Below are 24,317 nucleotides of genomic sequence, written 5' to 3'. Positions count from 1 at the left end.
GAACGAACGCATTATTAAATGTGTTTATGTGGGGGGAAGTGGCTGTGGACATTTCACCATGTATGAATGTATATTTAACCCGTAGGCTGCTCGCAGTTCTGTAATTTTTTTTTGGTTTTCAGCTCATGCGCTTACATATCAGAAGTAACCTCGTTATTGTAATATTAAATGGATCCCATCTGTTTACCAACGTAACTTATTCATTTAAGTGGGCTATTCTGCCATATGATATTCCCATATTCCTATTATTTCTGCTAACTTCGTTGCCTCAACCCTGGTAGATTGAAATGCAGCAGGTGAGTCACAGCTGAGATGGCAGAGCCGGGGTCCCCGCGGTCGGGGAGACGGCGGGGTCCCCGCGGTCGGGGAGACGGCGGGGTCCCCGCGGTCGGGGAGACGGCGGGGTCCCCGCGGTCGGGGAGACGGCGGGGTCCCCGCGGTCGGGGAGACGGCGGGGTCCCCGCGGTCGGGGAGACGGCGGGGTCCCCGCGGTCGGGGAGACGGCGGGGTCCCCGCGGTTGCACCCCTTGGGAACATCACAACTGATTGAATTGTAACTGGCAGAGCTTAAAGAAACATGAGAATGTCCATTATAACAGAAGGGAAATGTTCTGAGATTGACTTGCTGGTTTTCATTCTACTCCTTTTAACTGTTGAATCTGATTCTCCAATCCCAGCCAAATCAAGTCTATTTTCTGCTGGGATTTCTTATTTGTTGGCTTGTCATGTTTTAACTTGGTGTACCCAGAGATTTTTGTGAAAGGGCTCTTTTTAGTGCTGTTGCTTCATTGGCAGATAAACGCTAAATTGGAACACCGATATCTGTTAATTTGCATATATTTCAAGTTGGTAATATTAATAGGAGTATATTGGGCCGCTGAGGACGAAAAGCTTGGACACTCCTGCTCTAAATGATGCAGAAATTGCTGGGGGAGAAACATTATTTGTGCAAGGGTATTTCAAGCAGGATATTTATTTATCAGGTATTTGTTAGGTATTACTGTACAACAAGAATAAGTACTTAAAATACAATTCTAAATAAAATTAAATCATTTTAGACACTTCTACTTGTATGGTCATCCTTTTTATTCCCTGTTCTCTCTCTTATTTGAACTACTTTTTTTTCTATATCATTCATCCTAATCTATCTATCCAGCAACTTTTGGTATTTAAAAGATAGGTGCAATGTCCAGAATAAATTGGCCTCTAATCAATTCAAAGAGCCTTCAACTGCATTTTGATCCAGGAGAAACCCCACAGTGTAAAGAAAGAAAGACTTCCATTTATATAGCGCAGTTCACGACCTAAGGACATCCCAAAGTGCTTTACAACCAATAAAGCACTTTTGAAATGTAGTCACTATTGTAATGCAAGAAACGCAGCAGACAATTAGTCCACAGCAAGCTTCTACAAACAACAATGAAATAAATCTGTTTTCGGTGTTGGTTGAGGGATAAATATTGGCCAAGATACTGGAAGAACTCCCCGGCTCTTCGAATAGTGCCATGGGATCTTTTACATCCACCCGAGAGGGCAAACAAGGCCTCGGTTTAATGTCTCATCCGAAAGACGGCACCTCCGACAATGCAGCACTCCCTCAGTACTGCAGTACCACCTAGATTTTGTGCTCAACTCTGGAGTGGGACTTGAACTCGCAACCTTCTGACTCAGAGGCGAGAGTGCTACTGCTGAGCCATGGCTGACACTTCAAGAGCAAGGCTAGATCAAAGCTGCAAGCAATTCAATCCTAGATGCAATTTTTTTTAAGTGTCAACTAGGCCTGTACTACCCCCGGGATAGCAGTCGTAACACCTGCCAGTGTGATTGTTGCCTGGTTGAGACAACAAGACGAATTTAGGGTTAAAAATAATTGTCTCCTGCATTTTTTTTTGAAAACTGGGACTTCAGAAGTGGCGGACACATTATTTAATTGCTATTCTTTTAATGTTCTATAATATTTATCTTTTCCATATTGGTTCTGGGAATGAGTAGATTTCTCTGTTATGGTGCTTCCAATAAGAAAATGTGTTATTGGCAATCACCTGATCGTATCCCAACCTAGACATTCCCCAAGCTGTCATAACAAAAATAATGTAAGATCTTAAGAGTGTAAATCAACAAATTATATTGTGGTCTGATCTCTGAGATTAATTCAATCACTGGTCTGCAGAAATGACTGGAGGGGTAGGGTCACTTTTATTTTCATAGCCAAATGAAAGGTCTCTTAAGGTCCACTAGAAATGACAATTTCATTATGAGACTATAAAATCAAACTCATGAGATCTTCATTTAAACCCATGAAAGTACGATCTTCATTTTGATTTTTTTTTAATGCAGGAACCTCCAGACCAATAAAAATCAATAATGCTAAATCTTATGAGTTGGAACAAATTAAAATATATTATGGTGTAGAGCTTTATTGCACACAAAATTGATTTTTCTGAAGCTCAGCGATGCCTTTTTTATCCTGGTGTACGGTTAGAATGTCTCTCTGTTCATGTCTTGGTCCTGCTACAAGTCAAAACTTGTTACTGGTTGCAGCAGGTTTCCATAGAAACACAACAACTGTCATTTCAACTCAGAACATTAGTGGTTATATTTGTGGGTTTGCAGGATTATTAAAATTTAACAAAATTATTGATTTTCCTTTTATTTACGCTTGTGAGAGTTTTCTCCAGGTAGTTGTTCTTGGAGAACAAAGCTTTCCTGCACTATGATTCTTTGACATGTGAAGCAGTGATATTAAAATGTTTCTTTTTTTAAATAAATAAGAACATTTTTAAGTAAATATGTAATTTACCGTGAAGCGATTTGAGCAAATACTTTAGTGTTTTTGAAAAGAAATTGTGCGCACGTACATTAGGAATATCATCATCAGCCGACCGCTGTCGGAGCTCCTGTTACTGTCCTCCATTTTAAGGCAGGGACTTGAACCCTGGTGTTGTGTTTCGGACTGTCCGTGGTCGCTCTTTCATTGACTTGTTATATGTTGCAGCTGCGTCACGACTTGCAGGTTGTGGATGCCGTTGGCTAATTCAAGGATTAGCTCATCCATCTTTTAATGGCATTTCCTCCATTGAGGGCCCCACTACCTTCCTCCAGGCATTCATCCGCCAGAAGCTGTTGCCAATTTCCTGAAGTGGCTGGGTTATTTACCCGCTGCCCAGCACTTGGCATTGACCAGTCACAGATAGTACCATCGTTACGTTGGAAGGTTTTAACATCTGACCTGCCATATATTAGGAATTGTCAGCTTTGGCTCAGTGGTGGCAATATCACCTCTGACTCAGAAGGTTATGGGTTCAAGCCCCACTCCAGGGACTTGAGCACATAATCTAGGCTGACAATTCAGAGCTGTACAGAGGGAGTGTTGCACTGTCAGAAGTGAAGTCTTCCGGCTGAGACGTTAAACCGAGGTCCTGTTTGTCCCCTCAGGTGGATGTGAAAGATCATATGACACTATTCGAAGAAGAGCAGGGGAGTTCTCTCAGTGTCCCGGCCAATATTTGTCCCTCAAACAACACCAGTAAAATGGATTATCTGGTCATTTATTTCATTGCTGTGCACAAATTGGCTACCACATTTCCTACATTACAACAGTGACTACACTTCAAAAGTACTTCATTGGTTGTAAAGCGCTTTGGGATGTCCTGAGGTTGTGAAAGGTACTATATAAATGCAAGTTATTTCTTTCCTTTTCTTTCCACAAGGATCTGTGCTGGGGCTTCAACCATTCACTGGAATATATAAGGTTAAAGGGTCATTTGATTGAGGGTTTAGGATTTTGAAAGGAATTGATAGGGTAGATAGAGAGAAACATTTTGCTGCTGGTTGGCGAGTCTAGGACAAGGGGACATAACCTTAAAATCAGAGCCAGGCCATTCAGGAGAGAAGTTAGGAAACACTTCTTCACGCAAAGGGTGGTAGAAGTGTGGAACTCTCTCCCTCCAAAAGCAATAGAAGATAGTTCAATTAATAATTTTAAATCTGAGATTGATAGATTTTTGCTAGCCAAGGGTATTAAGGAATATGGAGCCAAGGCGGGTAAATGGTGATAGGGTACAGATCAGCCATGATCTCATTGAATGGCGGAACAGGCTCGACGGGCTGAATGGCCTAGTCCTGTTCCTAGGTTCTCAATGAAGGTAAAGGAAATGTAAATCTGTATAAAGGAAAATTAAGTGTCATAAATATCAATGCGAGAAAAAAAGAAAGAACTTGCAATTATATAGCGCCTTTTACAACCTCAGTACTTATGAAGTGTAGTCACTGTTGTAATGTAGGAATGAGATAATGACCACATAATCTGTTTTAGTGATGTTGGTTGAGGGATAAATATTGGCCAGGACACCGGGGAGAACTACCCTGCTGTTCCTTGAACAGTGCCATGGGATCTTTTACATCCACCTGAGAGAACAGATGGGTCCGCGATTTAACGTCTCATCCAAAAGACGGCACCTCCGACAGTACAGCACTCCCTCAGTACTGCACTGGAGTGTCAGCCCAGATTATGTGCTCAAGTCTCTGGAGTGGGACTTGAACCCACAACCTTCTGACTGAGAGTGCCACCACTGAGAGAGCTGACACCTTTTGGTGGTATCCAAGGTGGTATTAAAGGCCTACTTTCCAAAGGCACCTGAGCAAACAACATTCACGTGCCATCTTGTCACCTCGAAAGCACTCTCGCCTCAACGGCAGAAAATTGTGTCTTCAAGCCCCATTTCAGCTCTTGTGCACATAATATAGGCTGACACTTCAAAAGCAACTCATTGGATGCAAAGCACTTTGGGACATCCTGAGACGGTGCTATATAAATGCAAGTTCATTCTTTGTTCTGATTGGTCCTTTCTTTTGCCCTCCACCAATTGTTGTTAGCTGACTAGTAACTTACTAGCTCAGTTCTGGACTAGACTGATGTTTCTCTTTCTCCATTCTGAGTTGTACAGTTTTGGGCTTGTGCGGGACAGAGTGACTGCTCTGATGTTGCATTTATTGTTGCCATTGTACACCAATGGTTTTTGACTCACCTGTGGAACTGGATAAGTCTATGGCATGATGGTGCATCCATCATCATTGCTATGGACCAATAATTTAATATCTTAGATACCATTGCTTTCAATGAAATGAGTCCATGCTTCATACATTGGTTGGTTTTGATGGTCTCTTGGATGAGTTCATTGCAACCTCATTTGACCTGGAAGATGGAAAACGCACAGATAACCCATGAATAAATTGCAGTGTTAAAAAAAGGCAGTTGGAGAGCAAAAGAAATAATGTTAGTATGGTTCAGTTGCTGGCATCCCAAGAGCAGTGCTGTAGTTATTGACCAAACATAATACAAATGCTATAATCAATAGATTAAATAGTCTAGTACAACAAACTGGCAGGTAATGTAAATAGTTCCATGTATACATTGTTGAAACTTTAAGACTGCAAATGCGTAAAGTTGACATGTTCCTTATCCAGGGAATTGTGTAGTACAGTGCCTCAATACAGTGTTCCCTTACCTCAGAGACCAGGGTCTAAATCAACACCAAATAGATGGATAGAGAGTACCTACTATGTGACATCCTATAAGAGCTCAAAACAAGGTTCCAACTAATGGTCTTAAAAGTTTAAATGCCGGGTCTAAAAGGGATACAAAATGTAACTTCCTTTATGTGTGTTTTTCCTCCATACGAAATGGTACGGGCAGCAATGTTAGTGTGTATAGATAGAGAGATCAAATACCTAGAAGGCAGTTATAAAGCACCAATCTAATTATAGTTGTACTGATCACTGTACATTGAACCCCAACATTGATTGTACCCTATTGCTGGTTCTTACAGTCGAGTTACTGCTTCAGTTGTGATTTGCAACATTTCTTGCGCTGCTATAAATTTGCTTGTTACTTCACAGAAAATTGTGTTGAAATATGCTTTCCACCTGGGCATTTTGGTGTGCAATTTTTGCATTTTTGTTCCTCTAGTAACCTTTAACAGAAGGCCATCATTGACATAAACAAGTACATTGCCTGTTATATGCATTACAAGCATGTGACTCCCCATACTCCCTTCCAGCATTCTTCATCTGTGGCAGGGCTTTCTGCTGTTTTGGCCTCACCTTCTTCTGGAACTCTCTCCCTAATCTGAGTGACCTTGTTACTTATTTTCCAGCCTTAAAACCCCATCAAAACCTACCTTTTGTGAGTGTGCTTTCGGCCAACTCTCCTATATCTCCGTCCTCCTCTGCTAAATCCTATACCACTCATATCTCTCTTCTGAATTCTCTACATCTCTGTCTTTCTCCTGAATCCTCTGTTGCTCTGTTCATCATGCCCCTGAATCCTCTACTACTTAGTCTGTCTCTCTCCTAAATGCTGTGGTTGTATCACGAGTGCTCAAGCATTTTGACTTCACGGGCTACATAGGTGCATACCATGGATCCTCGGGCCAAATATAAAGTTGAAACCATGTGCCCATTAATTTTCAAATTTCTCTAGTTACAGATACTGGTGGTTTGATTTGCAGTTCATCCACCAAATGAGGCAATAGTGCTAAAAACACTCTCTCCAAACCCCCAGGCCCACAAGTAAGAAATATAAGGGAATTGGATATATACTTGAAAAGGAAAAAAATTGCAGGGCTGTGGGGAAAGGGACTAATTAGATAGCTCTCTCAAAGCACAGGCACGATGGGCCGAATGAGCTTCCTCTGTGATGTATGATTCCTACATTACAACAGTGACTACACTTATTTAATTGGTTGTAAAGTGGTTTGGGACATCCTGAAGTCATGAAAAGCTCTAAATACGTGCAAGTCTTTCTTTATAAGCAGAAATGGGACTAAATTGCCGGGCCTTTGCAGGTCAGATGGAAGAGTTTGGACACCTCCATCATGTATGCTTTCTTGTTCCCCATTTAATATATTAATCACCAATGTTTAACACCCTTCTAAAGTTAAAGGATCAGTTGATGATGATAAGATTTTCTGAAAAACAGCTTAATAAAAAGATACCAGGACTTGGGTGAAATAAGGTTGGCCAGTCCAAATCTTGTCCCTATGTATTATTCTGAATCATAGAATCCTGTAGCTCTAAGGAGAAAATAGTCCTCTGTTTTGCGCATTTGGAGGAAATTTAACAATCTAGCCTGGATTTTTCAATCGGTGTTGTATTAAATAGGTTATTGAACGGCATTAGAATAATGACATTACAGTAGGGGGACAGTCCTCAATCCTTGGGGTTGAGGTGAATTGCATAAGTTGTGAAAGTTGAGGGGTGGGGTGGGAAATGAGACGGTTCCCCTAGCCTTTATTGTTTCTAATCTTAGAGCTTGGCATTGTCAGTTGTTTGAAGAAAAGAATATTCCTTTACCTAGCACAGTCATCCATCACTTCGATCCAGAAAAACATTATACAAAGGAGCAATGCTATGGCGTGGATTAGTTGTTTTCAGTGAGTGAAGGAAGAATTAGATTGTGTCAATTGTATTAAAACTATGTAGAAAGTATTACTCATTATAGTAACCATATGTTAATAAAATATTACTGCACATGCCGTAACAGGACACATGAGCTTATCTGGTGGACTCAAGAAATTATAAGTAGTTGGCCTGCCACTTTAATTTCCCCTAGGTGGAATCCTGGCAGACAATCAATAATTCATGGTTGTCCTGGGATAACTGGAGTTCCTAAGTAATTGTCTTCGTGGTTTTAATAGAGTCAAACCTGGAAATTATCAGTTTATTTAGCTGTTGATTTTTTTTTCTCTTAAACACAGGAGGAAGAAAGTGAAGAGGAGCCAAAGCTTAAATATGAAAGACTGGCTAATGGAGTGACAGAAATTCTGCAGAAAGATGCAGCAAGTTGTATGACTGTACATGATAAGGTAGCCTCTTTGTTCCAGTATTTTTAAAGATGTATAATTTTCAAAAATTAGATTTTACCTAATACACTCTTTAAGGACACCGAAGCATGCTGCACAAATTATAGAGCTGTTCAAACCTAATGGTGAATCATTTAAAATCGAATGCATAGCTTATCCATCTTGTTGCGATTCATATCAAGCAGTGATGATTATATTTTGATAAAACATGTGGGTTTCACACAATTCAATGTTCGGTATCTATTCAACATTTTCTTCCCCTCTTTCGAGTAGCCACTTTCCCTTCTAAAGCATCATATTTTCACGAGCATCAGTCTGTACTAGATGACTAATCGTCATGGCACCGAGTGCAGTCAAGCAGGCTTGTGCAGTGGAATAGTCATACCTAGTTATGTCTGCACACCTGATGTTTTATTAACCAGTATTGATTTTCTTTACCCGGGGGACTTTCTTCTTCCTGGAAAAAAAAAGCAACCTTGCAGGGGCGAAAGACATTGCCGGGCTGAATTTGTAATGAGCCTCTTCTTCCCTTTTCTCCTCTTTAATGCAGGTTCATGTTATAAGTGCCTGAATTTAATTTTCAGTTTAGCAATTCCATCTTGATAAATCTTTTTTAAACCTCGAGTTAATGGAAGGTTATTTTTTAGATGGTGCTGGTTGACTGACATGCTTGGTAGTGCCTGTAAATATGAGCATTTCATTAGAGCCTCCAATCAAGCATGCTCAGATGCACAGAAAGACTGTAATTTGAGTTGCCCCAGAATTTGGTTAATGCGTTGAACTCAAATGTATTGATTCACTGTTTACTATTCCATTTTTTTAAGTCAAGAATGTTTAAAATGTTACTTTATGTGCTTGTTAAAATCCTGAATGTTTGGTTACGTATTTCAATTTTTTACCAACCGTTCCTAGAACTCTGCTTTTTCAGCTCTTTTGAATCATTACATTTATTTTACACAGCTATAACTCCGTTTCGTTAAATGATGCCTCAAACATTTCCTCATCCTTGCTGTGCGTGTGTATCTTCTTCTTGTTTTAATGCTACACTTTTAATTTGCTGCCACAGTTCATCAGTGAGTGTGCACAAGCTGCAAAGAAACAATTTGTTGTCAGTAGATGAGGCTTCCTCGTGACTCATTCTGACAGGTAACCAGTACTTGCACAATCGTATTGGCCCAGAAGCCTCATTTTGAGTAAAGATGTCACTGAATTAAGGAGAAAATGTTCCTTTTTGTGAGGCAGGTGAACATTGTTGATGTAATTAGAAAAAAAGCCACTATCATATGATACAGCAGAACGATGGTTTATATAGTAGATTTAAGTGAACATTGTGTATAAACAGAATTATAGGTACACACCGGGGAACACACTGCTACAGCATTGCTAGTCACAGTGTATATAAGGTGGAAAAATTGTAATGTGAAAGGAACATGAGAGTGTAAAGAATTGCTGTGATTTTATTGTGGCCTGTGAATTTCTTTAGTTCTGTATACAAATGTTCTGAAGGGTTTTGAATTTAAAAAAAATACTTAAAATGGGCAAATAGGTTTTTTTACTTTATTTGGGTGATTTGATTTTAAGTGTACCGGGGAGCCACAGGGCAATGCATATGCAATGTGTTCTTATTCATCTTCTGGTTTTGAGCTTGTGTGATAGATAATGTTGGATATAGTGACAAGAATGCGCTAATTCAAATACTGCCTTTGTTTGTAAGTGCTTTGATCAGGGATGACTTGAATGCACATGCTGGAATTGAGAGAGGATCTCCACTGCATAATCCATCTGTTTCTGCAGATGAATTGAGGATTGGGGGCTTTTTTATGGACCCCTTTTATATCTCTAGACCCTTCAAGGAGAAGTGGTTCGGCAGTGCCCTGAAGCTGCCAGTGCTTGGAATCTGCTCCATCTCCACTGTGGCGTGAACTCACCACCACTAGTGGGAAAAACAATTGTACGTGCAGGCTTTTCACCTGCGCAGTTGCCTGGAAGCTAGTGATCAGACATAATGACGGCATGTGGCAGCAGCGTTACCTGGTTTATATTAAATCACCAGTGTCAAAGTTGGCGCAGCCATCGTTGGCAGTGTTGTACTCAAAAGAGGGTATCGGATATCTCCTTGTCTGACAGAAACAGTGTATTGACATCTCCATTCCCCCTACTATATACTTGGAGTGATGTGTCCAGGTGATTTACACATCATTCCATGACTATAATGAGGGAGGTATAGAAGTTTGATTTTCATATGAATTATTTTGGAATAGCAGTAGAGTAAGCTTTTTATGGGAAGCTTCAGATGTCCCAATAAACCAAAGTAAATGGTTCCTGTTGATAGAAGTGTGGAGGGAAAAGAGTGTATCAGGATTGCATATAGGGTAAATAAATTTCACTGTATTACTGTTTCATTACAGTTCTTGGCACTGGGGACACATCATGGCAAGGTCTATTTGCTGGACATTCAGGGAGATGTGACGCAGCGTTTTGACATCGTAAGTATAATATTATTATGTTATAATATATAATGTTACAAAAACTGCCAGTGTGACATCTTTTCCATAAGACCATAATAAGAGATAGGAGCAGGAGTAGGCCATTCGGCCCCTTGAGCCTGCTCTGCCATTTAATGAGATCATGGCTGATCTGATTTTTACCTCAACTCCACTTTCCTGCCCTTTTCCCATATCCTTTGACTCCGTTGCTGATCAAAAATTTGTCTAACTCAGCCTTGAATGTATTCAATGACTCAGCCTCCACAGCTTTTTGGGGTAAAGAATTCCAAAGATTCACGACCCTCTGGGAGAAGAAATTCCTCCTCATTTCCATCTTAAACGGGCGACCCCTTATTCTGAGACTATGCCCCTAGTTTTAGATTCCCCCCATGAAGGGTAACATCTTCTCAGCATCTACCCTATCGAGTCCCCTCAGAATCTTGTATGTTTCAATAAGATCTCTTCTCATTCTTCTAAACTCCAATGAGTATAGACCCAACCTGTTCAATCTTTCCTCATAAGACAGCCCTTCCATACCCGGAATCAACCTTGTGAACCTTCTCTGAACTGCCTCCAATGCAAGTATGTCCTTCCTTAATTTCTCCACTCTCTCCTTCATTTCTCCACTCTCTTTGAATTGTTTTTCTCCTACCCACCTTTTTAAGACCCCATCTCTTTCCACCTCTGTGTATATGATTTCCCCCCACCTCCCGCCATGAAAGGATGAACAGGCAACCTTCCCATATTGCTCCAGAGCTGGCCACAAGAAGCTTCTTGAGAGGTCCAGATCGACTGCCCTTTTCAATTTTTCTTTCTTTCCTTCTTTGCTCCCTATCTGATCCTCTAACCGCTCAATTGAGACTAGGAATGGAAAAGTGAAGGTTTGAATCAATGCCTTATCTCACCAATGTGCTACGTATGCTTCGTTATTGGACTGCCATTAGGAATGTGATGTTAGTCTGTGACATAAATATTTTGAATACTGTCTGTCTCCACTTCCCTCTCCTTTAATATGCTGCTTAAAGCCTACCTGTTTCACCAAATTTTAGATCACCTGTCCTAATGTCTCCTTTGGTTCTGTGTACATTTTTACCCTCCTGTGAAGCGCTTTGGGACATTTTACTATATTAAAGGCGCTATATAAATGCAAGTTGTTATTGTCTGATATGGCTGTAAATCTACCCCCACAAGGATCAGGTTTGAGCTTGTACAGACTAATTTCATGTGGGAGTCTTGGAACAGTAAGTCAGAGACTTTGGGTAGAACTTTCAACTTTGGCGGGGAGCGTAAAATGGGCATTAGCGGAGGGGCAGTAGTGGATCGGCCGTCCATTATACACTCCGCCTAATTTTCCTTTCCATTCCATGTGGGACCTTCCTGTATGCAAATTGGCTGCAGTGTTTCCTACATTACAACTATGACTACACTTCAAAAGTACTTAATTGGCTGTAAAGCGTTTTGGTTGTGAAAGGCACTACATAAATGCAAGTCTTTCTTTAGATGAAATGTTCACTATGTGGACATCAGACTAAATTTGGATTAACTTCTCTGGCTTTTAAATTAAGCTATGGTATAATAGTATACAGGCACATAATGCATGGATTGGAAACTCCTCCCATTGTATTTAACCAGTTGCATTATTCCCCATGATTTTCAACGGATTAACAACTCCATTAAAATAAGGCTGCATATAGTGACACCACTATTCCCAGCCAGTATGGAGATGATTGGGTAATCCCCCCCCTCCCTCCCCATCAATCGCGCCTGGAAGTAAGTAATTGGGACTTCAATTTTCAGAGGAAGAGAAATAATCCTTCTGTACTTGAGTCGATTCTATTTGTTGTAGTTTCGGTCATGAGATAGAAAACTCTCAAGTCCTGCCCCGCCTCCAGCTTATTGGCTGACACAGTGATGTCAATATTCACACCCTTAAAATAATGGAGAGAGAAATTTCAGATAACTATGTTAAGTATCATACGCTATTAACTCCACTGTATAATTTCTTTATTTTCCTGAAAGCTCTGGATTTGGAGAACTCAAAAAAATATATATACTCAAGAATCCTCTAAATCTGTTTCTAGTAGAGCTGCTATTTTCTGTATTTATTTTTATATTAATCGTACAAGTTAAAATGAGCAATTTGTTGCAAAATCTTTTACAGCATCAGAACTGTTAAAAAAAAATATTTTTGCATTTAAATGAGGAAAACATTGGCTTTCACTATGTTTGTAATAGTTTGCTATTCAATTTGTGCTGAGTCAGCTAATCTTGCCTGCTTTTTGTTTAAAAAGCCACTAAATGCTAACTTTATCAAGGGTAAAAGTCACAGTATTACTTATAGAGTAGAGAACATTTAACCTATTGAGAAGAGTCTCATTAAATTCAACTTGATTAACCAAACCAGCAAATACGAGATTAAAAATTGAGGTATTCAGTTGGGCTGTGGCTATCTGTGTAAGCTTTTCATAATATGCCGGTGTTACTTGCTGTCTTCCCTCTCTTTCCCAGTGTGACAAAAATTTATGCATTTTTAGATCGGTGGCTGTCCCTTTAAAACCATCCTCAGTATAAGGATTTTAAAATCAGCTGCAGGCAAAACCTTGTACCAAGCTTGAGTTGATTCAAATGTTTCAAGGTTTGTTTGATTGTCTGCAAAGCTTCAGGGAGGAGCCAATCTACTTGCGAACAAACAAAGAATGTATGATTTATTTAGTTATGCGCATCATAGCCAGTTATTTTGGATGTGGTTGACAGTTATTCAAATCCAGGAAGTCCCTGTAACAGTTTTCAGGGATATTTAAGCTGCTTTTAGGTATTTGAATCTTTGAGTTAGTTTGGAATTCTCAAGAGAATAGATTAAGGTGGCATCGGCTCCCACCTTACATAAATAGCAGTAAGAAATACAAAGAAAGCAACACTACCTCCATAAAAGTAGTCTGTAAAAGATTTGTTTAGTGGTAGACTGTGTTCTTTTATTGTTTTCCTTTTGAGAACCTAGATAGAAGGTCTTCTGCTGTAAATATATTGCAATTAGTTATTCGCTTGTTCATCTTTTGTAAAATAAATTCATGTAATGGTTTGAGCTTAAAACAAGCTCTCAAGTTGTAATACTCTTGTCACTCATTGAAGATAGGAGAGAATCTATAGAGGCATAGGATAATTTCATGAGCTAAAAATGAGTAATGGAGCTTTCATTTCTCGTGGAGCACATTACTGAAAGCTGACCTAGATATCCAGGCCAGTGAAGGCATTTGCAATGGCATAGGGAGTTGAGTCTCACCTGTCAGCATAATCTAAAGTAGAGAGGCTAAAATAATTTTGAATAAAAACTTAACACCCAGTTCAAGGAACAGGAGTAGGCCAATCAGCCCCTCAAGCCTGTTCCGCCATTCAATTAAATCATGGCTGATCTGTATCTCAACTCTATTTACCTCCCTTTGCTCCAAACCCTTTGATACCCTTACCTAACAAAAATCTATTGATCTTAGCCTTGAAAACTTCAATTGTCCCAGCATCCACTGCCTTTTGGGGGAGAGAATTTGCGATTTCTACTACCCTTTGTGTGGAAAAAGTGCTTCCTGATTTCACTCCGGAATGGCCTGGCTCTTATTTTGACATTATGCCCTCTTGTTCTGGATTCCTCCACCAGAGGAAATAGTTACTTGCTCCCTGGCTAATGCAGCATTTTGCAGTAGGCGCATGTAGGGGAAGCATGGTGACATTGCAAGTTGGACCACCAACACATTCATCACAAGATGCTTCTCTCAAAGGGAGGGAGAGTTTGCTCTTGTGCATTTCCAACAGCTGGTTTGAAAGGGCCATTGATGGAGAACTGGGAACCAATTACCCTCTCCAGGGGGAAAAAAAGCATTGGCCTTCAGCTCTTGGTAACCACCCTACAGGGAAGCACCTGGGTTCGACTGGGCACGCCTCCCTGATGAGGCAACAAGGATCCAGAATTTGCTGTAAGGGAAGTTAGGGACAAGGAGGTGAATCGTATCTCTCCTCTGCATTATTCAGTTTACCTGAGGTTGAAGAAAGCAAACCACATGCCAGAATAAGTGACACTGCAGTTCAAAATTCCCAATCATCCCATTATGTACTGCAGCTCAACTGGCCAGATGCTATTTTAAAAAAAAAAAAATAGGTATAGGAGCATACATCAAGATAAAGAGTTATAACAATACAGCCCGAATGGCATCCTTGTGTGATCTTTTAGGCTTTTTTTTGATACACCTCACCAGTGTTACTGCAGAAGAAGTGTACTGGTTCACAAGAACAGCTGAGTACAAGCTGTTGCATGCACCAACTTGGTCTTACATTCAACAACTTCTCCTTTGACTCCACTCACTTCCTCCAAATAAAAGGTGTTGCTATGGGAACCCATATGGGTCCGAGCTATGCCTGCCTTTTTGTGGGATACGTGGAACATTCTTTGTTCTAGTCCTACTCAAGTCCCCTCCCTCACCTCTTTTTCCTGAATATTGGTGCCATTTCCTGCTCTCGCCCCGAACTTGAAAATGTCATCAACTTTGCTTCCAGTTTCTACCCTTCCCTCGCCTTCACGTGATCCATCTCCGATTCTTCCCTTCCTCGACTTTTCTATCTCCATTTCTGGGGATGGGCTGTCAACCAATATCTACCATAAACCACCGACTCCCACAGCTACCTTGATTACGTTTCCTCCCACCCAGCTTCCTGTAAGCATTCTATTCCATTCTCCCAGTTTCTCCACCTCCATCGCATCTGATCTGACGATGCCGCCTTCTGCACCAGTGCTTCCGATATGACGCCCTTTTTCCTCAACTGCGGATTCCCCATCACTGTAGTTGACAGGGCATGCGACCATGTCCATCACATTTCCTGCACTTCTGCCCTCACCCCTCCCCCTCTCTCCGAGAACCCTACCAGTCTCCACATTCAATGGATCTTGCTCTACCATTTCCACCCCTCCAGCGCGATGCCAAATACATGTTCCTCTCCCCTTTCAGCATTCTGAAGGGACCGTTCCCTCCAACACCCTGGTCCACTCTTCCATCAACCCCAACACCCACTCCCCTTCTCACGTCACCTTTCCGTACAAGCGCAGGAGATGCAACACCTGCCCTTTCATCTCCTCCCTTTCCACCGTCCAGGGCCCCAAACATTCCTTCCAGGTGAAACAGCGATTTACTTGTACTTCTTTCAATTTATTCTTTCAATGTATTCACTGCTCACGTGTGATCCCCTCGACATTGGGGAGACCAAACACAGTTTGGGTGATCGCTTTGCTGAACACCTCCATTCAGTTCGCAAGCGTGACCCTGAACTTCCGGTCGCTTGCCATTTTAATTCTCTGTCCCGCTCCCTCTCTGACTTCTTTGTCCTCGGCCTCCTGCACCATTCCAATGAAGCTCGAGGAACAGCACCTCATATTTCGATTAGGCACTTTTACAATCTTCTGGACTCAACATTGATTTCAATAACTTCAGATCATAACCGCTGCTCCCATTTTTTTCGGACAGCAGGTGCTGTTAATGGTTCTGCTGTTGCCATTTATAGCTCCTCTAGACCCATCTTTTGTTTGTTTACTTGTTCTATTACCATCCTCCTTGCCTTGGATCATCATCCCTTTTGTCATTTAATCGCTCCTGCCCCTGACCCTGTCACAGATCTTCCCTTTTTGTTCTTTCCTCCCCCCCCCCCCCCAACCTTTCCCTGGCTCTGTACTTACTTAAAAACTGTTTAACCTTTAACTTCTACCAGATCATCGCCCTGAAACGTTAACTCTGTTTCTTTCTTCACAGACGCTACCTGACTTGCTGAGTATTTCCAGATTTTCTGTTTTTATTTGTTATTTGAGCATAATATATTCCCTAATCTCATGTTCCTTAAAAGAGGGAATATCACCATCAAATACCTCCTCCCCCTTTAAACTCATCAATCAGTTGCCAAAAATTGTAATGCTTTTGGTTTAAAAAATATTTTGAAGTGTTGCCCTTGGCGTCATCCAAGGAACTGGCTGGGAGCAGTTGCTGAGCCCATCGGTGCGAAGGAGCTGCATCAACATCAGCAGAGTTACAGTAATTAACTTGAGAGAAGTTCAGTGATCTTGTCATTTAACTATGTATGTTCATTTAGCTCCTTTGTACTGCCAGTCACAATTACTCCTCCAAGCCACTTCCTTTGCCCCCAGAATTAATTAACATTTACAGATTAAACGGATAGATTCAAAGCATGGCCTCCATGATGTTAAGGCTCCCTATTTAAGCAGGTTTATTTTAGAACCATGAGAACTGGCAGTGCTGGAGTTTGGTCCACTTTCCATCCAGCTTTGTTAGAAAGAAAGAACTTGCATTTATACAATGCCTTTTGTGACCTCAGGACGTTCCCAAAGTGTTTAACATCTAAAGAAGCACTTTTGAAATGTAGTCACTGTTGTAATGTAGGAAATGCGACAACCAATTTATGTCTCACAAGGTCTCACAAGCAGTAAGATATGTTGATTGAGGGATAAATATTGGCCAGGACACTGGGAGAACTCCCCTGCGCTGCTTCGAATAGTGCCATGCAATCTTTTACGCCCACCTGAGAGGGCAGACAGGGCCTCCGTTTAACGTCTCATCCATAAGATGTTTTGTTATAGCACTAAACATACTTGCATGCAGTAACAAAACAGTTTACACCTGTGTAAACTCACCCCTTTCCCCCATTGTGTTGACTTAAGCTTTTTTATATTTTAATTGAGATTCTGGGAGCAGGGAATGCAGCAGTTGGCTCCTGATGTTTATACCCCTAAATCCGTGTACCATTGCTCAGCAGCAGACTCATAGACTCAACTCATTGGACTGAACAGCGTAAACGCTGGGAGCCGGCTCACAAACGCTGTGGTTCCAGATTCCGAATAAAAGTATCAACATAAAAGCAGTTAAAGTACCTCAAATCCAGACTCGTATTGCACTAGTTATGTGATAAATTTTAATTTCGCTTGTTAGTGGTGGTGAATTGGTTACCACTCATTAATAACATCCATTATTTTCAGTGATCTGCCGTCAAGATTTGAAAACCCAAATTTTGCACATGGTGGCTGTTGAACAGTTTCCTTATGTTCGACCTTGGTGAATAAATTGTGACTTATGTTAAAACTAGGCTTCATAGGCTTAAACGTCAGCCTTGGCTTAGTTGATAGCACTCACCTGTGAGTCAAAAGGTCATGCATTCAAGCCTCACTGCAGAACTGAGCCCATAATCTAGACTTCACCGCAGTAGTGCTGCATTGTCAGAAGTGCTGATTCTTGGATGAGACATTAAACTTTGCCTGTTTATGATGTGGAGATGCCGGTGATGGACTGGGGTGGACAAATGTAAGGTTGTAAGATTCCTTACATTTGCCTGTTTAGGTAGACATTAAAGATCTCGTGGCACTATTTAACGAAGAGCAGGGAGTTCTCATGGTGTCAAAGCCAACATTTATCCCTCGACCACCACCACCACCAAAAACAGATTAACTGATCATTTGTGAGACTTTACTGTGTGCAAATTGTCTGTCCATTTTGCGCATAACACAGCAGTGACTACTCTTCAAAAAGTAATTCATTGGCTTTGGGGTGTCTTGAGGATCTGAAATGATGCTATATAATTGCAATTATTTTTCTTTCTTTCCTTTTAAAGAAATTCCTAACATCTAGTCAGGTAATCTCCCAAACAAATTTAAATTGTTATTTTTTATTATCCCATTTATATCACAGGACCTCAGTAGGAGCTTTAATATAAATGAAGCTGTGTATATGTCTTCGAAGGTAGGGGACATCAACTCAGGAGGAGGCTTTGCTTCTTTCCTTGTGAAGCAAAGTACAGCTCAAGGCTTCTGTTGGTGCCGCCATTTTATTTTGACTTCTTAGTCCACTCAACAGCAGCCAATATTAACATTACTGGCTTATACAAATTTTCATCTGACATGATGTTATCTGTGTTGCTGGCCTCCGGATCCAACTTCTAGTGTCAATGGAGCTCAAGTAGAACATGTCACAGAAATGTGAAAGTCGTCCATTTGAACATCTCAGAGAATGAAACAACCAGTTTGAAACTCACAGATGAGGTTTGCTGTTCATTTCCCATGCATATTATCGAAAGTTTACCCACATCTCGAGGCAAGGGTAGGTGTTCTCAAAGGGACTTGCTCATGAAAGTTATTTAAGATATGAGCGCCAAAATAAGCTGGGGTAAAAGGTTAGAAAAGACCCAAGAACATAATGGCAATATTGGCAATGAACACAACACACTCTCTCGGCATTCCCCGTCCAGTATTTTAATAGAGGTATTAAGCTGATTATTTTCGATGGGTTAAACATCTGCCATAAAATAACGGTTAAAAGATTGTCAAAAAATGTTAAAAGGCAGTATATAACCTTGCAGTATGGTATGCAGCTGATGGCACTATAAAACCCGTCAGAAACCTACTGCACTATAAGATTGCACCAGTTACTTCCTTCATTTTGTCTTTGAGCAACACCCTCTTCCCTCACCCCCAAACAAGTCACTCACTCTCCTTCCAGTTACTGTGGATTTTTTTTCTTACTGTACACACTTCCAAAGCAGATTTTCCATGGGGATGCAACATTTGCAAAAGAATCAATTACCTATTTGTTAGCACGGCAAGCTTTACAAATGACCCATTAGCTGATTGATTACTCTGGCTTCTGTTGGGTATCCGAGCAGTGGAAGCTGGCGTGATGGATGCTGAGGGAGACGACTTCGCCAAAAAGGATACGATTATAAGAGGCTCTCCTAATAGTCAGGAATTTATTCCTAATCGAAAAGCTGACAAAATCCATGCTTCAGGGTATTTTGTCCGTATTTTACAGCCCAAGTTTAGGGGTTTGACTGTCAAGTCTCATAATAAATTCTGCACCAGTTATGTTTTTCGCAGCAAAATGATTTGTCTTCTAGCAAATGAACTTTAGTTACAACAGCGATGAGCAAAGGTATCTTGTATATCTCCTACTGGAGGGAACAGGTATTATGTATGCTATATAATGTTTATTTATATTTTTGTGGCATTGCTCATGGAGAGTTGGAGAAATTGCTGTTTTAGAACAATAGATATATTACAGGAAGCAGATGTGACACTTAGAGGCAGTGTGTGCGCTTTGCACAAGACTTTTAGAAGATTACTAGCAGAGGCCACACTGCGTTCCTCACTATTTTATAAGAGCAATGTAAAAAAACACAGGCCCGAAATTCCACGTGAACAGTTGTCAATGCTGCAGACACTGACGCATGTGTCCAGAGTCTTGATTTTTAGCAGGACAGGGCAGAGCAAGAGCCAGAGACACAGTCTGAAACCAGACATTGGGGGGGGGGGGGCAGTGTGTGGGTGGTTAGCTGGCTGGCAGTCAGGAATTTAGTGGAGTGTAGTAAGAGACAGAAGTGGAAATAGCCAGTTGGCCAGAGGTGTAGCCAGGAACAGACTAGGAGGGAGTAAGGACAGAGGAGGGAGTAAGGCCAGCATACACTTTTAGCGTGGCAAAGCTGCATGGCTTTGTCAGAGCTTTACAGGGATAAGTGAATGGAAGGAAAAGGGCCCGGAAGGTATTTTCAATATATTTTTAATCCATTTTAATTCATAAATAGTGAGGTGCTTACAATTTTTTGTTGTCCTGATTTGTGTGAAGAGACAGCAGATATGGGAGATCTACTTGTAGGTCCAATAGTGCCACCTAGTGTCCAGAGGTCTGCAATGCTTTATTGAAAGAAATAAAGAATGTGCATTTATATAGCGCCTTTCATGACCTCAGGACGTCCCAAAGTGCTTTACAGCCAATGAAGTACTTTTGAAATGTAGTCACTGTTGTAACGTAGGGAAAGATTTCATATGTTTGATCAGACTAACGGCTATGAAATAAACATATTTTAGTAAAGTTGGAAAAATAGGGAGCACGGGGGAATGAGAAGGGGACGAGAACCAACAGATGCATCAATCGCAGAAATGGAGTTAATTTTGTTAAATGACCTGCAAACTGCTCAACAAAAACATGAGTGATATAAAAGATCGTCAATGAAATAATGCAGCGATACAGAAAGGACAAAAGAATGTGCAAATTATAAGGGGATGGAAGAGAGACGAGAGGGCCTGTATAATAAAAGTGTGCGACATAAAGAAACAGTTAGCAGGTTTTTTGTTTTGCTGCTTTTTCCCCTCTGCCGAGTTGGTAGGGAGATGCAGGGGTAAAGTGGGAATTAATTGGAGAGATGGGCCATGTTTTCTGATGTTGCTGATCCACATCTATCATACTGGATGCCAGCCCTTTTTCGTACTGATAAATATTACTTCTTGTAGATTGTTCAAACTTTAAAAAAAAATTAAAATAATTTTTACACTTGGCAGTTTCAAAAAATATTACTCCTGGATGAGAAACGCTAATTTAAAATTGTAACTAAATAATACAAGTTACAGCTGCATAACATGTGCCTGGTAATTATTATCAGGAGAACAATGAGCGAGCTATCCTGCAGAGTTTTAGCCAAAGTGGGCTTGCATTTTCTTTAATGTGTAAGTGTTTTAATTAGCACAGTGGTTTGATCGGCTTCCACTCTTCATCAATGTTAAGTGCAGGCACAGATGATACAGTATGCTGCCAATAAATTGAGGCTGGAGGTAGTTATCATAGTAGGTACAGCATAGGAGGAGGCCATTTGGCCCGTCGTGTGCCAGCTGTTTGAAAGAACTATCCAATTATTCCCACTCCCCTGCTCTTTCCTCATAGCCGTATAATTTTTTTCCTTTCGAGTGTTTATCCATTTCCCTTTTGAAAGTTACCATTGAATCTGCTTCTGCTATCCTTTCAGGTAGTGCATTCCAGATTGTAACAACTCACTCTGTTTAAAAAAAATGTTTCCTCATGTCGCCTCTGGCACTTTTGCCGATCACCTTAAATCTATGTCCTCTGGCTACTGTCCCTTCTGCCACTGGAAACAGTTTCTCCTTATTTACTCTTATCAAAACCGTTCATGATCTTGAACACCTCTATCAAATCTCCCCTTAACCTTCTCTGTTCTAAGGAGAACAACCCCAGCTTCTCCAGTCTCTCCACACAACTGAAGTCACTCATCCTTGGTACCATTCTAGTAAATCTCTTCTGCACTCTCGCTAAGGCCTTGACATCCTTCCTAAAGTGTGGTGCCCAGAATTGAACAAAGTACTGCAGCTGCGGCCTAACCAGTGTTTTATAAAGGTTTAGCATAACTTCCTTGCTTTTGTACTCAATGCCTCTTAATAAAGCTCAGGATCCCATATGCTTTTTTAACAGCCTTCTCAACTTGTCCTGTCACCTTCAAAGATTTATATGCATACACCCCTAGGTCTCTCTGTTCCTGCACCCCCTTTAAAATTGTACCATTTAGTTTATATCGCCTCTCTTTCTTCCCATCAAAATGTATCACTTCACACTTTTCTGCGTTAAATTGCGCCTGCCATATGTCTGTTCATTTCACGTCCTCCTGAAGTCTGTTACCATCCTCCACATTGTTTACTACATTTCCGAGTTTCATGTCATCTGCAAACCTTGAAATTATACCCTGTATACCTAAGTCTAGGTCATTAATATATATCAAAAGGAGCAGTGGTCCTAATACTGACCCCTGGGGAACACCACTGTATACTTCCCTCCAGTCTGAAAAACAACCATTCACCACTTCACTCTGCTTTCTGTCCTCTAGCCAATTTCGTATTCACGCTACCACTGACCCTTTAATCCCATGGGCTTTAATTTTGCTAACAAGTCTATTATGTATACTTTATCATGCCTTTTGAAAGTCCATATATACGGCATCAACCCTCTCTGTTACTTCATCAAAGAATTCAATCAAGTCAAGCACAATTTTTCTTTTGCATATCCATGCTGACTTTCATCTATTAGCCCATACTTTTCCAATTAATTTTGTCCCGGATTATTGACTCTCAAAGTTTCCCCACCCCCGACGTTAGGCTGACTGGCCATTAATTGCCGGTTTTATCCCTCCCCTTTTTTGAACAGGGGTGTAACATGTGCAGTCCTCTGGCACTGCCCCCATGTCTAAGGAACATTGGAAGATTGTGGCCAGAGCTTTTGCAATATCCAGTCTTAACTCCCTCAGTAACCTAGGATGCATCCCATCTGGACCGGGTGACTTTTCTACTTTGAGCACCTTTAAGTACCTCCTCTTTATCTATTTTTATCCTATCTAGTATCGCTACTACCTCCTTTACTGCTACATTGGCAGCATCCTCTTCTCTAGTGAAGACCAATGCGAAGTGGTCAGTACCTCCGCCTCCACAAGAAAATCTCTTTTGTCCTAAATCGGTCCCTCCCTTTGACTACCTTTTTACTATTTGTGTTTATAAAACACTTTTGGGTTCCCTTTTACATTAGCTGCCAATCTATTCTCATAATCCCTCTTTGCCCCTCTTAGTTCCTTTTTAGATCTCCTCTGTACTTCCTTTATTCAGCTTTGTTCTCGACTATATTATGAGTCTTACATTTGTCATAAGCCTCCTTTTCTATTTCATTTTAATCTCTATATGGTTAGTCATCCAGGAAGCTCTAGCTTTGGATGCCCTTCCTTTCCCCCTCATGAGAATGTGTGCACTCTGTACCCAAACCATCTCCTCCTTGAAGACCTCCCATTGTTCAATTACTGTTTTGTCTATCAATTTTTGATTCCAAGATCCCTTTTTAACTCACTGAAATTAACCCTCCTCCTGTTAAGTATTTTCGCATTTGATTATTCCTTGTCCTTTTCCATAACAATTCTAAACCTAATAATATTATGATCACTGTTCCCCAAATGCTCCCCCACTGAAATGGGCTCTGTTTTCTTATTCAATCCAAAGATGGTGGGCTCAGGAAAGGCTGCTTTTCCCATGTTGGTGGGATATCTTCTTAAGTAGTAAGTTTTCCTATTTTCCTCTGTGTGGCAGTAGACAGATGATCCACTCCAGGTACCCTTCAGTATCGCCTGATCATTAGGAAATGTGCATGAGAGGGCCACTCTCCCTCTGGGGAGGTATCTGGTCTCCACACTGAACCTCTTCACAGCAGCCCAGCAAAGATCAGGGTCTCACTTTCTGTATCCTACAACCATGTGTGAACTGCAACGTGCAGTTTCGTTCTATATATTGCTTTAAGCAGTAAAGATCTGACCTTGCAGCCCTTTCAGCTCATGCCTGTCAGGAGCCTGATGGAATACGTGAGTTAAAAGAAATTGCAGGATAAAGAACGTTAAAAATATAAGTTCTCTTTCTCTCCTCTTCAAACTTAGTGTCTGCACCTTGTACTTGGATTGGATTTCCACTTTGAGCAAAAGATGCAGGGAGGGCTATTTCTTCGCCGATTAACTTGGCGTTAACTTAGATTGTTTGATGTTTTCATCTGTTGAAATTCCATTATGCATTTCACATTAGCATTGGATCCTTAAAACGAGGTCAAATCCAAATTAAACTGATGGGAATACATCCTTCACACTGAATGGAGATAGAAGAACAGTTTCAAAATATAGGAGAAAAAGATCCTTTAGGAAATTGAGCCAAATATTATTCACCCAGAGCATAGAGGAAATTGCAACAAAAATACAATTTTTTAAAAAAATTGTTTCGGGGGGCAAAAATACACTGATTTTTAATGGTGAATGTGGGAATTGATGTGAGAAAATCCGAGCAAATTTTGAGGACTGATTTGGAAAAGAATTTTAAAAAAGAAATGGAAATAGAAAAGATTTCAGAATGGATGACTATGACCGTGACAGGGTCGAACCCAAAGTTGAGACTAATACAGAATGAGAGTTAGTTGCTTGCATCTCAATAGGAGTGCAGCATGTAATTTTAAGATATAGCTCAAGACTGTTTCACGGACTCTGATTCTCAAAGCAAAATATAAATACACCTACAATCTGTGTCAGTTTATAGAGAGCAGTGGGCCTGATATATAAATAAGAACGTAAGAGAGGAACAATC

The 24,317-nt window shown here is 40.8% G+C and overlaps 1 protein-coding gene across 2 annotated transcripts in view; it reads left to right on the top strand.

Annotated features, from left to right (window-relative positions):
* vps41 (VPS41 subunit of HOPS complex) overlaps positions 1-24,317 on the top strand; it is a 181,061-nt gene that overhangs the window by 13,295 nt on the left and 143,449 nt on the right. For both annotated transcript variants that reach the window (XM_067980957.1, XM_067980963.1), the window contains exons 3-4: positions 7,758-7,865; positions 10,271-10,348. In XM_067980957.1, coding sequence (XP_067837058.1) covers positions 7,758-7,865; positions 10,271-10,348 — 186 coding nt within the window. The remainder of the gene's footprint in view (positions 1-7,757; positions 7,866-10,270; positions 10,349-24,317) is intronic.

Source organism: Heptranchias perlo, chromosome 3 (assembly GCF_035084215.1).
Source record: "Heptranchias perlo isolate sHepPer1 chromosome 3, sHepPer1.hap1, whole genome shotgun sequence".
In the NCBI taxonomy this organism is placed as follows: Eukaryota; Metazoa; Chordata; class Chondrichthyes; order Hexanchiformes; family Hexanchidae; genus Heptranchias; species Heptranchias perlo.
The sequence above is the reverse complement of the archived record's forward strand: the minus strand, read 5'-3'. Positions and strand labels throughout refer to the sequence as shown.